Source organism: Xiphophorus maculatus, chromosome 19, assembly GCF_002775205.1.
Source record: "Xiphophorus maculatus strain JP 163 A chromosome 19, X_maculatus-5.0-male, whole genome shotgun sequence".
NCBI lineage: Eukaryota > Metazoa > Chordata > Actinopteri > Cyprinodontiformes > Poeciliidae > Xiphophorus > Xiphophorus maculatus.
The window spans coordinates 16,988,733-17,004,747 of NC_036461.1; the positions used below are offsets into that span (position 1 = coordinate 16,988,733).

The 16,015-nt window shown below is 43.4% G+C and overlaps 2 protein-coding genes across 3 annotated transcripts in view; one reads left to right on the forward strand and one right to left on the reverse strand.

Moving 5' to 3' along the window:
* The first annotated feature begins 313 nt into the window (after positions 1-313).
* LOC102236231 (transcription factor Sp3-like) lies at positions 314-10,382 on the forward strand. Its single transcript, XM_005798342.2, has 8 exons — positions 314-888; positions 4,557-4,787; positions 4,869-5,468; positions 6,238-6,426; positions 6,522-6,726; positions 6,827-7,016; positions 7,857-8,053; positions 10,038-10,382. The coding sequence occupies exons 1-8, from the start codon at positions 820-822 to the stop codon at positions 10,289-10,291; spliced, it is 1,935 nt and encodes a 644-aa protein (XP_005798399.1). The 5' UTR covers positions 314-819; the 3' UTR covers positions 10,292-10,382.
* A 1,126-nt stretch (positions 10,383-11,508) lies between these two features.
* uggt1 (UDP-glucose glycoprotein glucosyltransferase 1) overlaps positions 11,509-16,015 on the reverse strand; it is a 32,856-nt gene continuing 28,349 nt past the window's right edge. For both annotated transcript variants that reach the window (XM_005798343.3, XM_023352480.1), the window contains 6 exons: positions 15,085-15,267; positions 14,458-14,618; positions 14,143-14,257; positions 13,516-13,632; positions 12,561-12,711; positions 11,509-12,472 (listed from right to left, as the gene is read on the reverse strand). In XM_005798343.3, the coding sequence (XP_005798400.1) occupies positions 12,453-12,472; positions 12,561-12,711; positions 13,516-13,632; positions 14,143-14,257; positions 14,458-14,618; positions 15,085-15,267 (747 nt within the window). In that variant the 3' untranslated portion in view covers positions 11,509-12,452. The remainder of the gene's footprint in view (positions 12,473-12,560; positions 12,712-13,515; positions 13,633-14,142; positions 14,258-14,457; positions 14,619-15,084; positions 15,268-16,015) is intronic.

Consider the following 16,015-nt stretch of genomic DNA (forward strand, 5'->3'; position numbering starts at 1 on the left):
AGAAAACAGCTGACAATGGATTTAAATCATTAAGACATGGCTTAAACAAAACTAAGTATACAGAAACAGGAAAACGTGGGGAAAGTTTATTTGATGGAGGGGTGCTTAAACATTGGGCTTTAAAGTAACTTTGGAATTTCATCAACTACATTCCATCTCTGGACTCACTCGACAAACAGGAAACGTACATGTTACAAAAAAAAACGGATTGGCAATCTCGTCAGCCAATCACGTTCCTGACACTCTTGTGGAGCCAATCACTTCAAGGAAGAAGGGCGGGACGTCCTGAAATGTGATGCAAATTCGACGTCGAGCTTGTTTAGTCCCACCTTTTTGTGTTTCCCGCACCGTCAATCAAAATAGAAAAAAAAATCGACCCGAATTCAACGATCAACACTAGCCCGCCTTTGATAAAATAACCATGTTCGGAGTTTGGTTGGTTTGGTATTCCTCCATATTTGCGCTATGACTGATACGTAAACGTTTAGCGCATCGAAACGGCAACTAATCGGTGAGTTTGGGAGAGCAGCAGCGGAGCGAGCTGCGTCTTTTTATCGTTAGCTCCTTCGCTAACTAGCTGGATATGGTCAGCTAACCGAGCTAGCTGACTACCTCTCGGAGTTGATAAAAGTAAAACTCGTTCTCGGCCCGAAGCCTCCAGGAATCTACACCGCAAAACTGAATTTCGCAGACGGCGGACCGGAGAGTGGGGATGCTTTGCGGGCTTTTCTGGCAGGCAGGAGTTGAAGATTACAGACTTTTGCTCGGTTTCCCCCTCTCTCCCTGCTAGCGCCAGAGCAGTCTCTGAAACAAGGAGAAATGGCGTCCGCGGACGTGGACAGCAGTCAGAGCGAGTTCCTGCAAGCTGGCGGCGCGGCCGACACACAGGTACCCACCACACTTTCCACCTCTCTGCCGCCTCCCAATTCTGGTTGTGCTTTTTAGGAGCTTGAAGTTCACACGTTTTAAAATTTTGATGGCATGGGGTGAAAGCCGTACACTTCCTGTGTTCCCCTCAATAACGGCCACCCACTTTCCCCCTGTAAAACCCGCCCATAGTGGGTAGGACGCTGAAGTCAGTCACTTCCAGATAGCCGATGTACCTTAGGCTTTGGAGGATGCTGGGATGGTCTTATGTGTCAGAAGAAGCGTCTGTATTCATAACAGTATCGTTTCAGTTGTGTGGCAACAGCCACCCATCCCCCACCCGTTCCTGAGCCGGTTGTCGTCTGTCTCCTGACTCGGTTCTTTCCATCAGAATAAATTCTGCATCATCCATCAGTCTTTGCGTTACTCCTTGTTTTTACACAGCAGAACACTCCTATGTTTCTATAAATGATCCACTGACCAAAGCCAGTGTTTTTCCCTGCTTCTCTGATGTAATCTGACGAGTCTGTGTTTCATCACAAAATACTACTTGGTGAAGTAAAGAGTGTCTGCGAGTGTCTGCTACTGTGATAAATCCTGTAGTTTGAGTTAACAAAGATCACTACCCCCCCACCCCCCAAGGTGGCCTTCTAGAGCACCTTTTATTGTGCATGGCAAAAATATTTACATTCCTTGAACCGCTTCAGATTTTGTCATCACAGAGGTATGTGTATTTTACTAGGATTTTATGTTCCAAACTGATAAAGGTGGGGAAAATATGTTTTTAAGTTTTATTACAAATAAACTCTACAAGAGTTGCACATGTAGACATTTTTGTGTCTTTTCATCTTTGCAAAAATAGTTCAAGCTCTGCCAGGTTGCAAAGGAATTTCCTAGTCAGTTCTCTTTCATAGCATTCGTTTCGTGTCTCACTATGGCAGTGGTTCCCAAAGATTTTCTGGGCCCCCCTATGGATTACAATAAAATCCCCCCCAAAAAAGAAAAAAAAAATCAACTGGGCACACACATCGTTCAACCAGACATAAACCTATACACATATTTTGTTTTCAAACTCCACTGAAGTTTATTTCACACTTCAGGTTGCAACAAAACGAACTACAAACCATCTTTACAGTGAAACACTTTTGTGTAACAGTTTTTTTTTTTTCATCCATAGCGCTTCCCCCCCCCCCCCTAACCCCCTGCAATGGCACTGTGCCCCCACAAGGGGGCGCGCCCCACACTTTGGGAACCACTGCACTATGGGAACACTTTGGGCATGATCTCATCAGAAGCTTCAATCACACTCCACCAGCCCTAATTGGCTGGGGATAAAAAATGCGCTGGGTAGAAATACGCTTTACTGTTTTTCACTTGAGTAGCAATGCTTCATTGGTAGCAATACTGGTAGAAGTAGTGATTTCCTGTTCCTGCCTTTCTTTCCTGGGTTGCTGGAGGAATTTTTAGTTTCCTGGCGCAACAACTCTCCCGTACAGGGAGAAGCACCCAGTGGCTGGTGGCTCGGTTCTAGACGGCAAGGGAATGGACGAACACGGTCTCTGGCAAATGCCACAAGTCGAACCAGAGGTGGCAGCGCACCTTCACCTGAAAGCTTCAATGTCCTCGGATGAGTCGGCTCCATCCCTTCCCTCAGCAGCTGACCGCTTCCAATCAAACCTGAAGAAGAAATCCTACAAGGCAGCCGCTCTATCATTTCGTGCCATGAACACCTCTTCCATGCTGATGGTGTATCAGGCAGAGCTGGAGGAGGAGATGACTGCGCCACCGGACGCTGCACTGTGGGAAGAAGTGTGCATCATCACTGATCACTGTCTCCGTCTCCATAAAGTAGCGATCCAGGCTATGGGGAGAGCTATGGGGCTTATGGTTCTACAGGAAAGAGCCAGATGGTTAAACTTAACCACGCTTTCCACCAGGGAAAAGAAGGACTTCCTCGATACCCCCATTTCTCCACATGGGTTGTTTGGTGCAGCTGTTGCATCTATGCAAAAGAGCTGTGAGGACAAGAAGAGGGCCGATGACGGTGGTTTTAAAGATATGTCTCCCAAGACGGGTGTACACACAGCCACCGCTCCACCATCCCTGCGCCAAACTTTCGACCAGGCTGCGGAGCACTTGCCTCCCACTTTCAGAATCCCTAAGCTGCCGAAGACCCAGACAGCCTCCAATCCTCCTCCAAAAGATTTTGCTGTTAACGGCCCACGGCCAAAGAAACGTAAAGCCACTCACCTCTCACCTGGACCAGCCCCCACTCACATCCACTCAGAAGGTGAGGAACAGGAAGTGTTTGGCCTGACAGCCTTTCGGAAGAAACAGAACGAGCTGGGGTCATTCTCAGACACGACTTTGTTACCGAGCCCTTCCAGCAAAGTTCAGCGCATAAAGGAGGGAATGTTCAAGCCCGCTCAGCTCGCACAAAACGGGGACTGTGTTCAGTTCGGGATACCCTGAACTGACCTTAATTCCTAAAAATCCTGCTTTTTTTCTTTAGGTGCTCCATGTCTTACTCCATGTCTCATTATAATCGGAGAGCAACGCCTGCAGGTTTAGCTTCTACTCACTTCAGAGGACAGACCACCAGGAGGCTCCGTCTTGCTTCTTGGTTCCGGCCAGCGAACCATTCCGCTACCCACTGGTCGTTTCTCAGACCACTTAGTCACCTGTACTGCTCAAAAATGCACAATATGTCTATAAATAATTTTGGGATATCATAAGGAAGTACTGAGATATACAGTTTTCCACCGAACTAACGTATTTGCCACTTCGGCACAAGCACATTGAGAAACGTTTAGAGGATAAAAACACTAGACTCAGCAAAACTCGGATGACCCAGCTTTCTACTAGCATGTAAATGCACCATCTTCACACAAATCAGAAAATCTTTGGGAACCACTGGTTTAGATTATGAAATCCAAATTACTGCTGGTGACACGTGACTTCATATGTCTGTGGCGCCACATGACCTCTGCCACTGAGATCCATGAGTGTTTGGGTCAGAATCTCCTCCAGCTTAAAGCAGAAAACACAGGGGTGATTGGTTTTGGTCTAAAATGTGAGACTGGAGATCAGGACTCAGCTAAAGCCAGGTGTATTTATGGACTCAGACCCATTTTGTAGCAATTTAAGATCAATTACTGAATCAGGGAACTACCAGTTTCAAATGACTAACCAGTATGAGGCTTTCGTCTTGAAACAGGGTGCAGAAAAACACATGAATGTTTTTATTTAGTAGTTTTAGGTATTAGGTTAGATTATCGATATAATGTCTTTAGGGGTTTCTGTAAATAATCGGTCAGGCAGCTGCAAGTTCCTCTAAATTGCCGCCACCAGAGTCTTGACCATCACCAGAAAACTACATCATGTCTGACCAGTTTTTAAATCACTGCACTGGCTTCCTGTTTTTAAAAGAATAGCTCTCAAAGTTAATTGAGAGCTATTCTCAATTAACTTTGAGAATCTAAGTCGTAGATGTTTGTGTGTTTAAATACAACAGATGTGCTCCTTGTCTTTAATGTGATTCTCTTCACTTCTGTTTATTTTGTGAAGCATCCTACACAGCACTTTGAATGACTTTTTTCTATGAATGTTGCTATAGGAATGATCCTGCTTTGCCTTTTAGACCGAGATGCCCATCTCTTTGCTAATATGAGCGTTTGTTCTGCTCCCAGACAACAGACATGTCGGCTATTCAGCTGACTGGTTCAGACCGGTGGGAGGTGTTGACCCCTGTCTCGGCTGCAAAGGAAGACCAAGGCATCGTCCACATTCCAAACTCGGGGATTGTCACGTCTAACGGACAGTATGTGCTTCCAATCGGGAGTCTTCCCAGCCAGCCCATTTACGTTACAGCGTCTGGGAGCGAGGCCACGGCTAATGGAGTGTCAGGCATTCAGTATCAGGTAACAGCGGTGACAGGAATGCATCAGTAATGTTTTGTCCGGGTAGCGATCATTTACACAGTTGTCGACCTGTGCTTGTAGGTCATTCCCCAAATCCAAAACGCAGACGGGACACTCGCAGGATTCCCCACACAAGGACTGGACGACGGTACAGGCCAGATTCAACTCCTCCAAGATGGCAGCCAGAGCAATATTGGAATCAACTGCTCCACAACAGCAGCTACAGACCTGCTCACACAGGCAGGCCAGGTTCAGTCCATCCAGGGCGTCTCGTTGGCCGGCGGTTCGGCGTACGCCGGCACCGTGCCTGTAGGGCTTCCCGGCAACATCACGTTCGTCCCTATAAACAGCGTGGATCTGGAGTCGCTGGGTTTGACGGGGGCGCAGACGGTACCGATCGCCACTGGGGTAACACCCGAGGGCCAGCTGATCATGAGCAGCCAGCCGCTAGAGAACCAGAGCCAGGACTGCAACAGCAAGCAGTCTATGGTGACTGTGAGCAACACCAACCAAGAGATCTACGTGCCAACCACTTCCTCCTCTTCTTCCAACGCCTCCCAGCTCCCGGCGACCATCGACGGCACAGGCGTTCTCACGCAGGCCACAGCTGTGTCTGCGGGGGTGGCAGACCCCTCTTCCACGGAGAACTTTAACTCCCACAACCACCTACAGCAAATGCAGGTCAGTATATCCCAGGAATGTAGCTGTTGTTGTAGAAGTGTGGATGTTAGATGTGTGCATCCTTAAAAATACTTGCGTTCGGCGTGTCGCGTGCCACACTAATTGCAGCGGCCCTCTTCCTGTTGGATTACCGTCTAATAAAGGCAGCTAGTTCCTAAAAAAATCTTTTAAAAAGTCTTAAACTGATGCACGTGAAATTCGGACCTTAAAATGTCTTAAATTCATTTAAAATATGTAAGTTGTCCTTAAATACGTTAATCACAGGTCTTAAATCTTCTTGTGCCAGGGCAATTTACTCATATGTTCCATGAAGTATATTTTTCTTGTGAGACTTTTCTGACAGGTAAAAGTGTGAGCCCCTCGCAAACATCTTCATTTTGTCCTGTGACTTGAGGCAATTGAGGCTGCTGCTAAAAGCTGCTAATAAACCCTTGCTAGTTAGCTAAGTGTAAATTATTGCTGATTGGCTGGATGATGTTCATCTTTGGCACGTCTTCTGTTTCCAACCTGTATGTAGCTATGGACATTCTGGACAAACAAGCTTGCCACTACAATAGATAAACATTGTTACCTTCCTGAGTCATATTTTTCTTTTGGTAAAAAGCCATTATTTTAGGAAGGTGATGATACGCAATTTTCTTTTGTACATTTCCATCGCGATACAAGTCTTAAATATCATTCATAACGGTCTTAAAAATGCTTTAAGTCTTAAATTTGAGTTGGTGAAACTCGTTCCTACTGCCTCAGTAACCCTGTTCCTCTTGTGAAGGGCTCGTCCTCCAACGCCACCACCATCTCCCAGCCCATCCTGCTGTCGGGGGACGGTCAGGCGCAGGGCCAGGACCTGACTGGAGCCGGTCAGACTCTGCAGAGTGTGCAGCTGGTCAACCCAGGTACCTTCCTCATCCAGGCCCAGACCGTCACCGCCACGGGTCAGATCCAGTGGCAGACCTTCCAGGTAGCGCCGCAACGCTCCATTGTGAGCTTATTCCTTCACAATCTGACAGAATTTGAATTAATTCCATTTTTTTTGTTTCTCTTCCTGTCTTCCAGGTTCAAGGTGTCCAGTCGCTCCAGGGGCTCCAGTTGCCCCAGGGTCAGGGTCAGACCCAGCAGCTGACTCTTGCCCCGGTCCAGACCCTGCCCTTGGGCCAGACCGGCCAGGTCAGCCTCCCCAACCTCCAGACTGTCACAGTTAACTCTGTAACACAAACTGGAGTCCAGTACACACAGGGAGACGACGCCAGGAGTCCAGCTGGTAAAGCCACAGACATGATGACCTTACCTTCCTCACTCCAGGACTTTACTGTCAGTGACCGTAACCTGTCTGCTTTGTGCCTGCATTCTTCCTGGTTCAGGGATTCAGATAAAAGAAGAGCCGGACTCAGAGGAGTGGCAGCTCAGCGGGGACTCCACGCTGAACCCCAGCGACCTGAACAACCTGCGGGTCCCCATGGGAGACGAGGACATGGACACGGCGGGCGGGGACGGCAAACGGCTCCGCAGGGTGGCCTGCACCTGCCCCAACTGCAAGGAGTCAGGAGGAAGGTGGGCGTTCGATGAAACCACGCTCTGCTCACAGGGTTCCCACGCAGTCTGCAGACATGATGCCTTGTCCAACTCATCTTTCGTCTGTCCCTCCTCAGTCATGTCCTACTTTTTCCTCTTTTTTTGTGTCCAACATTTCTACCTTAAGTCCCTCCTTCCTCCCTCATGTTCTTCTTTATTCTCATTTCTTTCTTGTGCCTTACTTATTAAAGTAAACTTCTTTCTTTTGTTTTAGTCAATCTTTTCTAAGTTAATCTCTTGTACCTTTCTTTTTCCTTTTGTCTTTCCTTTATTTTGTACTCCACTCCCTTTCAATGTCCTTCCTTCTACCTTTTTGTGTTCTACCTGACTTTCCTTGTCCCCTCACCTTTTAGGTTTTTTTTTCCATCCTATTTTCTTTCCTCCCTTGTCGTTCTTTTTTGTGTCCTGCCTATCCCCCTTTCTTCCTTGTCTTTTTATATTTTGCCATAATGCATTTCCACCATTCTTTTATCTCCTTGTTTTTAAGCCTGTCATTTTTATGGATTTGTCTTTTAGAACAAATAGAAAAGGCGGAGAACTCTGGAAAGTTTCACCTGGGCTTTTTTTTTTTTTTTTTTTTTTTTTTTTTGCCAGTTTGTTGATTCTTGCGTTGTGTGTGAATTGTGAGACAGTTATTTTTTGTTTTTGGGCATGTGCACTGACTGATGGCACCCTTTGAATTTCGTTGTCCTTGTGACAATGACAATAAAGATTTATCTTACCTTATCTATCTTATCTTCAGATGAAAACTCAGCATCATCCCTCTCCATTCAGACTCTTTTGACTGACTCAGTTTCCCCCCCTCTGTCTGCCTCTCAGGGGCTCCGGCGTGGGAAAGAAGAAGCAGCACATCTGCCACATCGCCGGCTGCGGGAAGGTCTACGGGAAAACGTCTCACCTGAGAGCTCACCTGCGCTGGCACAGCGGAGAGAGGCCCTTCGTTTGCAACTGGATGTACTGCGGGAAGAGGTTCACCAGGAGCGACGAGCTTCAGAGACACAGGAGGACACACACAGGCGAGTCCCTATAGCGCCCTCTCACTGGTTCCCCCAGGTGTCAGACTGCTGGGGTTAGGAGAGGACAGCCTCTGCTTGTCTAGATGTCTGTGGTGCGTTCATGGACCTTAGGAGGTTTCATAAATGAAGGTGTCATGGTGTGAGTGAGAGGTTGGGTTTATGCTTTTTTGTAATCACATTTTGAGCGTACTGTGGCTTTGAATGGTAACAAAAAAATAAAGGCTGCCGTACATTTCTTTTTATTTTGTCCAACAATTTATAGAACCATGTGAGAAAGAAAGAAGTAAAAAAGTAGTTTGAAATGTAATGTCTATTGAATTCGAAGGTTTGGCGAAACATTTTTTTACATTGAAAATGAGGAGGAACGTCTCTAAAATGAATCAGATGATAATATAAGCAGAACATGTCGACAATTTATGAGCTGTAGAGAATTATTATTGCAGAGATTCTACAGCAGGAATCGTATTTTCTCCTCTAGATATACTTTAATCCTACCACCTTTACTGCCCTCTTGTGGTAGTAACAGCACATTACACTGTTCAGGACAAGCAAGTTTACTGAATAAGATCAAATAAGTTATTTAATTGCAGAAAGAAAGATTTGTAAGTGAGGAAATTTAACATTTAGACCCTATTGCAGTTTTTTTATGTAAGAGTGCTGCTGTTTAATTAATATCCAAGGATATTAGAATGAGGAGAACCTTTACTTAAGTATATATAAACAGATTTACTTTAATAAGTAGGTATGGGTCAGTATGATGGGTATTTATATTTGAAAATTGTGTAAATATGCTGTAGTTTCACAGTATTAATAAAAAAAAATTAAGCTGAACATATTGCATAATTTAGTTTAGAAAGTAATCAATTCTGCTTCAATTTTTTTGATTACTGGTTACTTGCCAGTAGTTGGTTGTTTTGTAGAGTGTTTTTTTCTCCATTTCTTGTAGATCTAGGCTGCAAAAAATATCATCTGATGATGAGCTTTGTGAATTAGTCTGGCTGTCATCGCTACTTTAATTAAATTTGGGCTTTTTCTGAGTTTTTGCACCATGACTGTTTGTGTTTTTAGAAATTTTGAAATATTTCTAAGAAGTGTAGCGACTCTTTGTTGAGCCTGATTGTCTGGGAGTCTAACACTGCGAGCTGCTTCAGGCTGAGCTGGAAATGCTTGATTTTCTTTTGTTGTTGACCTTGTTTGTTACATTTGGCCGTTTCTCTGAGGAAAGCTTGATGAGTGCAACAACAGGAAACGGTCCAGAGATGGAGATGGTTTTGGTCATAGACTTGTGTTGAAAATTGCACATTGTTTACAGCTTTTAGCCTCTCTAAGTTTTTCTGATAGGGTTATTTTTTTCTAAAATATTTGGCAGCATTTGGTTTAAATGTTATTGATTGGAGGCCATGAGGAAAACGAGTTAACTTGCTTTGTTGCTGGTGTGAAGCTTCAACTTACAGTTTCTGACATCTCTGTAGAAACTTCATCATGACACTGAATCTACTCAGTTTTATTTATTTTTTGTCATTTGCCAATTTCTCTGGCTCCTTAGACAGAAAAATATTTGAGCTATCACTGCTATTTTTTAAATTTCTGCTGCACTAGAATGAATTTGCTAAAAAAAAAATTAACTAGTTTCATATATGAAAAATGTCTCCACCTAGTGGAGAAACAACGAAATATGATTTTCTGTACGGATTTTAACACCATCTACCTGAAGCGCATTGAAATATAAATTAAGTTGTAATAATTCTGTATTTTAAAAATGCAGTTTGAATCAAGTCAATAGTTGCATAATACATTGAATATGTGAAAGCCTCCCAGATAAACAGAAAACATTTTAAAACAAAATTAAAATTCAACCCAAAATACCGCAACACAACATGCACGCTGACCCAGGATAGTTGTTTTTTTTCTTTTCTCTTTTCCCCGAGACTCACTTGAACAAATGGTTTGTGTGTGTGTGTTTGTGTGTGTGTTGGATCTGCAGGAGAGAAGAAATTTGTGTGCTCCGAATGCTCCAAGAGGTTCATGCGCAGCGACCACCTGGCCAAGCACATAAAGACTCATCAGAACAAAAAGGGCGGCGTGCCCACCTCCACCTCTCCACCCACCACCGACGCCGTCATCACCACGGACGGAACCACGCTCATCCTCCAGACCGCCACCGCCCACGACCTTGTAGCCAATCAGGAGATCCCTCTGCAGCTGGTCACCGTGGCGCCCGGTGAGGTCCTGGAGTGAGGGAGGGGCTTCTGACAACAGGCCAATCACAGGGACCTCTTGAGCTTTTTCTCTTCCCCACTTCTTATTCTTTTTTTTTTTTTTTTTTTTTCTAAACATATGAATATATACGTAAATATATATGACAAATATATATATTTTAAGTGAAATTTATCTTGACTTTATGTTTGTTTTTTGCAGTCTTTTTTATAGGGGGGCAAAAAAGAAAACATTAAAATGTGGTTGCTATGTACATGCGTAAACACACACACACGACACATGAATTAACACTCAAGAACACAACGTGAAATGCCTTACTTTGTATGATACTCTTGTATAAAATGCTGGAGGTGCATGTTTTTTAAGCAATGGAGATGATGTGACTGTAACGGACTTTAATGTTGGAGGAGGAAGGAGAAGGAAGTCCAGAACCTCTTTCTCTCTCTCTCTCCCCCTCTCTGGGATGATCAAGGAATTTTCGTTTCTTCTTCTTGCGGCAGGAAGGTTTCGGCGCTCCGTTTGAAGCCCAGGTATAAACTGTTGAGCTGCTGCTGTCTGGACCGGACGGCTGGTTTTAAAGGAACAGTGGAAACGAGCTACGGAGCTTTAACCATCGTCCTCCTTCCACTTCAGTTTGCGTTTTCCAGTGTTCATGTTGAACATTGTTGACCTCTCACACTTGGCCCACGTGAAACACGAGTCGGCTTTTACACGTTTTAAAAATTTTTTTTTATTTTATCATTATTATTATTATTTGCACGCGACAGTTGTCTCCCAACAGAGCAGCGACGCTGAAAACGGAGCGCAGGTCGGAGGCAACGGTCGGACGATCCGGAACAGAGAGAGAGCAGCTTTTCCCAGCGTCTGGTCAGCTTGAGCTAAACGTCCAGTTTGTCCTCCGGAGCACACCGTCCTCTGTGCTTTTCCACATATTGCAGAAAAGAAACGCCTCTCAATTCTTGTTTTTTTCGTTTTTCTGTTGTAAATTGATCTTGTATTGCAGTCTCTTTACTAATCTGGGTGTTATCTAAAGCAGAGCCCTCATGACGACGATCATAGCTTGTGAAGGAGAAATGTTGCCATGTGAGGAAGGGGGTGGGGGAACAATAAGCAGCAGGTTTGTCATCTGGCGCTTCGGCATCATGTGGAACGACTTTTCGCAATAACTGCTCCGATGCCAACTCTGGCCAGATGTCGTTCGAAAAGGAAAGAAAACAAAAAAGAAAGCAATCACGCCATTTGACTTTTATTTTTTTTTATTTAATGTAATCCTTTCTTCAGTTTGTCATGTTTGTAGCATTCATTTTACATGTATATTATCTTATTTTCACCGTGTTTATAGAAGCCATTACTTTAGTTAGCCGAGTTTGTTGTATCAAAACCTTATTTTAAGTAATTTTTTTAAAAAGAATTGATGTAAAAATTGAATGTTACCTTTTGTAAAACCTTTTTTCAAATGGATCACAATAAAAGTCTGAAAGCTTCCAGTTTTCGGGGGATTTGTGTTCTGATGGCTAGAGTTATAAAACAAAAATTCATCCTGAATGAATTAAATTTGACCTGAACAGAAAGATAACACTTTTGGACCCTTGCAGAGAAATGCATGATTTCCTTCAGCCAGATGCTGCCATCATGCAGACAAATCGTATCCAAACTAATGTCAAGAGTTTCGCGGTCCTTCTCTATGAGGTGGCGAACCACCTAATTGTAGAAATATCTATTAATCAAATGTTGCATTTCTACTTGAACTGGCAAAAAAAAAAAAGATTTTCGTGTGGAAAAAAAATGCAGGAACTCATTTAATCAAGACTTAGCATGAGGAATGACATTTTTTACTCTTATTTTTATACATAATTTCCCTTCATGACACCAACCATTATCCCCAAGCCTCCCCTGTACCTTGTTACTAAAAACCGTCTCAGTCATCATCCCAGACTCAGAGGACGAATATCAAGTTCTGTTCCTGTTGAGCTTCCACCACAGTTAGACCTGAAATCAGTGCAAACATCCAATACAGAAAAGAAAACACAAAGTACATTCCTGCCGTGTGTGTGTGTGTGTGTGTGTTCCCCACATATACATAAAAAAACCAGAAATCTGTGTGAACCAGTTTGTGGTCGGTTCCGTCAGCAGGAAGCTCTTCACCGAGCCCATTCTTTACAGTCCAGGTCTCTGTGGATTTTCACAGCTCTATGTGAGGATCTGACCAGAGGAGAGAAGCAGAGGGTCATCAGAATGGAGGCGGTCGACGGTTCGGATGCAGAACTCGTCGGCTGAGGAGGTTCTGTACCTGTGACCCGCTGCTGACCCGTCGAGTGTCTCGCCCCGTCCCGCGCTCTGGACGTCTGGAAGCGTTTGATCTCCTTGTCGTAGTCCGTCCACTCCGCTACGATCCTCACCGCTGCCTGCAGCTTGGGCTCCTTCGTCATTGGATTGTTGCACTGATTGGGAAAAACCAAAACCCAATTATAGACCAGCAGGAAGTAAAACGTTCCTTAAAATAGTTACATCTTCTGGAAGTTATTAAAATATAATTCAAAAGATGTGTTTACTGGGTTTAACCTCCATTATGGCAAAATTTAAATATATTGTATCTAACCATTAGTATATTATTTTTATGCTCCATTTACCTTTTCTGACATTATTATTTTACATTTACAAAAGTACCACAGCTACTATTATGGGTATTATATCAGCATTTCTTCTGCTAATTGTTTAGTGTGATTGGAATTTTATTACATATGTTAATAACTTATCATTAATGACTTTAACCAATCATGTAGCATTAATTTGCATATCTATTATTATTATTATTATTATTATTATTATGAGTGTTATGACTTATAGCAACTGCCTTTTTCCATTTTTGTATATTTAAATAATAGTACTGTTAGGAAAAATACCTTTTTCCAACATTTATGCCACCATTATTAATGTGTTTACATATGTTGGCAATATAATATAATTTGCACAAATTATCATATTTACAGACAATTCAGAACAAAATTAGTCAGTCCACCGGTAGATTTAGATTTAAAGTAACCTTTTAGTAAACATATTTTCGTTTAGTGGCTCTAAACGAGTTTTATTTAGCCAGACTGAGGACAAAAAATAGCTCTTCAGGCTGTAAAGATTGCAGATTCCTGCTCCATTTTCACTTCTTCCTCAACCATTAGCGCCCTCTAGTGGCTTCTGGGACATACAGCAGAAAACGTGTTACGCTTGTTGGACACAAACATCATTACCAAATCTATCGTCTTCGCTGTCGTTTTGGAGCCGTCGTCACACCAGGTCTCACACCACAGCCACTCCTGAGGCAGAGACTTGATGGGAACCTGGTGGATCATGTTGTTGGGAAGATCCTGGAAAACACAGGAACCTGTTACAAAGCGGCGCTAAAACAGGAAAACATGGAGCAATATTTAAACATCATGATGAGGTACGTCAAAGCTTCTGGCTACAGGAAATGACTTTAACCATTGGCAGTAAAGAGACAAAAGAACAAAAAAGAAGTTACAATATTACAAGAATAAAGTCATAATATTACGAGAATAAAGCTGAAATAAAATTAGAATAAATTCAGTAGTATTTTGAGAATAAAGTTATTGTATTTTGACTTTATTCTTGTACAACTTTCTTCTCTTTCTTTTATTTCTTTTTATTTTCGTAGCGTGGCCCTAATACTCCGTGCAGAACCAGAGTCTGACTAAAAAAAACACCTCTGACGCTTTGAGATGCAGCCACATTTGGATGGGTCATAAATGTTCCTCTCAACCTTTTTAAGCAAAACGCCAAATGGAAGCAGTATTGTGTAAAAGTGAAACGCTACGGTCAGGAGACATAAAGAGGATTGCAGGGCAGCAAACAGAGACCTGGTCCAGGTTGGACAGACTGTTGGGGTCTTGGCTGAGTCCCTGGTACTGTCCTCTGAGGCGGTCTCCCGCAGCGATCTTCCTGAACTTCTTCAAGTCGACCACGTAGAGGGCGCTGTGGAGCACACGCCACTTTAACAAGGATATGTGCAAGAAAGCAAGAGCATCCAAGAGAACAGTCGCTTACAAAAATATTCACACAATAGAATTTTTTTTTTTTTTACATTTCTAATTAAGACCAAAAACATTCCAAGAGTTCTTTTTTAGCAAGGTGTTTTATAAACGAGTCTGTGGGCGATCGTTGAGCTGAAGCACCTGATGTGGTACTTGCGCCCGGCGAGGTGGCTCGCCCAGTAGCCGGACTTCCAGAAGCGATAGCCGTCCATCTCCCTGCGGCTGTCGCAGAACGGCGTGTAGCCGTACGGAGCGCCCTCCAGGTCAAAGTCCCGCAGCTCCTTCAGGTCTGTTCGCACGATCTAACGGGAAGCAGGTCAGGGTTATGGAGCGGCCTTGTTATTAACTAGTCTAGGTTACGACATAACTATAAACAAAAAATGCACTAAAAATCCCTGAGTTTTTATGTTGGCTTTTTGTTGTTGTTTTTTTAAAGTTTTTCTTGGCCTTTATTTGAAAGTAGCTAGACAAGAAACAGGGTAATGAGAGAGAGTGAAGACATGCGATAAATGTCGCCAGGCCAGGAATCGAACCTGCGACCACCGCCATGACGACTAAGGTCTAAGGTCATTTCTATGCATTGTAATCTGAGCACCTAATGCAATATATAAAATATCCCAACATAACGTGGGATAACAAAGCAGGTGGGTCGTGCTTTGCCCCTGGCCACCACAGCACCCCCGAGGTTTTGTGTTTTAAAAAAGCTAATACTGCGATGAAAACATGCATCGTTTCTTCTTGTAGTCGTAGAGAACGGACGGAGCGAACCTGGTCTGCGTCCACAAACAAGATCTTATCCACAGCGAGAGGAAACAGAACGTCCAGGAAGAGGATCTTGTAGCCCCAGATGATCCTCTGCTTCTCCGTCTGCTGGTGCAACCAGCGTGGCCACTTGTACTGGACCAGTTCATACTGGAAACCATACTGCTTCGCCATGTGGGGGATGAACTCCTGCAGAGGGAAAGATATGAAAAAAACCGCCAACTACATGAAAATACAGGATTTGAGTCATTGTACAGTCCAACAGCTATCGGTCATTTGTTTAATTTTAAAATAGAAATTAAAAAAGTTCACCAGGAATTTATGCCAGACGTTTCATCTAAAGAAAGTAAGGACCAAAGGCAGAAGAAAGTACGAAAGAATGAAAATGAAAAAACAAAAAAAGAAAACAAAAAAAAAGAAAGAAATGAAGAAAGGACAGAGGCATGAACGAGGAAAGAAGGCGACAACACAAGATGAACAAGGAAGGTAAAGAGGAAGGAGACTAAGACAGAATGAAGGAAGGACAGAAGAGAAAAGGAGGAAAGGCACAGAGTTAGGGAAGGAAGGAGAAAAGGAAAAAGAAATGTCAAAATAGAAAAAACAAAAGAGACGTAAGACACTAAAATGGAAGGAAAGAGAAGGTGGGAAAGAAGGAAGCAGACTAGGAAGAAAGGAAGGGAGGAAAGACACACGGTGAATAAATCTAGATTTTTGACAAATTCTGATTTTCGTTCAACAAACTCATGTCTGCCAGGATTGAGAAAAGAAAAATAACTTTCCAGACTTTTAAAAACTATGAAGGAGTTATCGATGCCTATAACAGGAGAGACCAGATTCAGAAAACAATAGGAGTCTCTAGTTATTTCACTCCTGCTCGAGTTTTAAACCAACTGCAGCTGAAACAGAAGGCGTCCAGAACAAATCCCAGCCGGTCTTC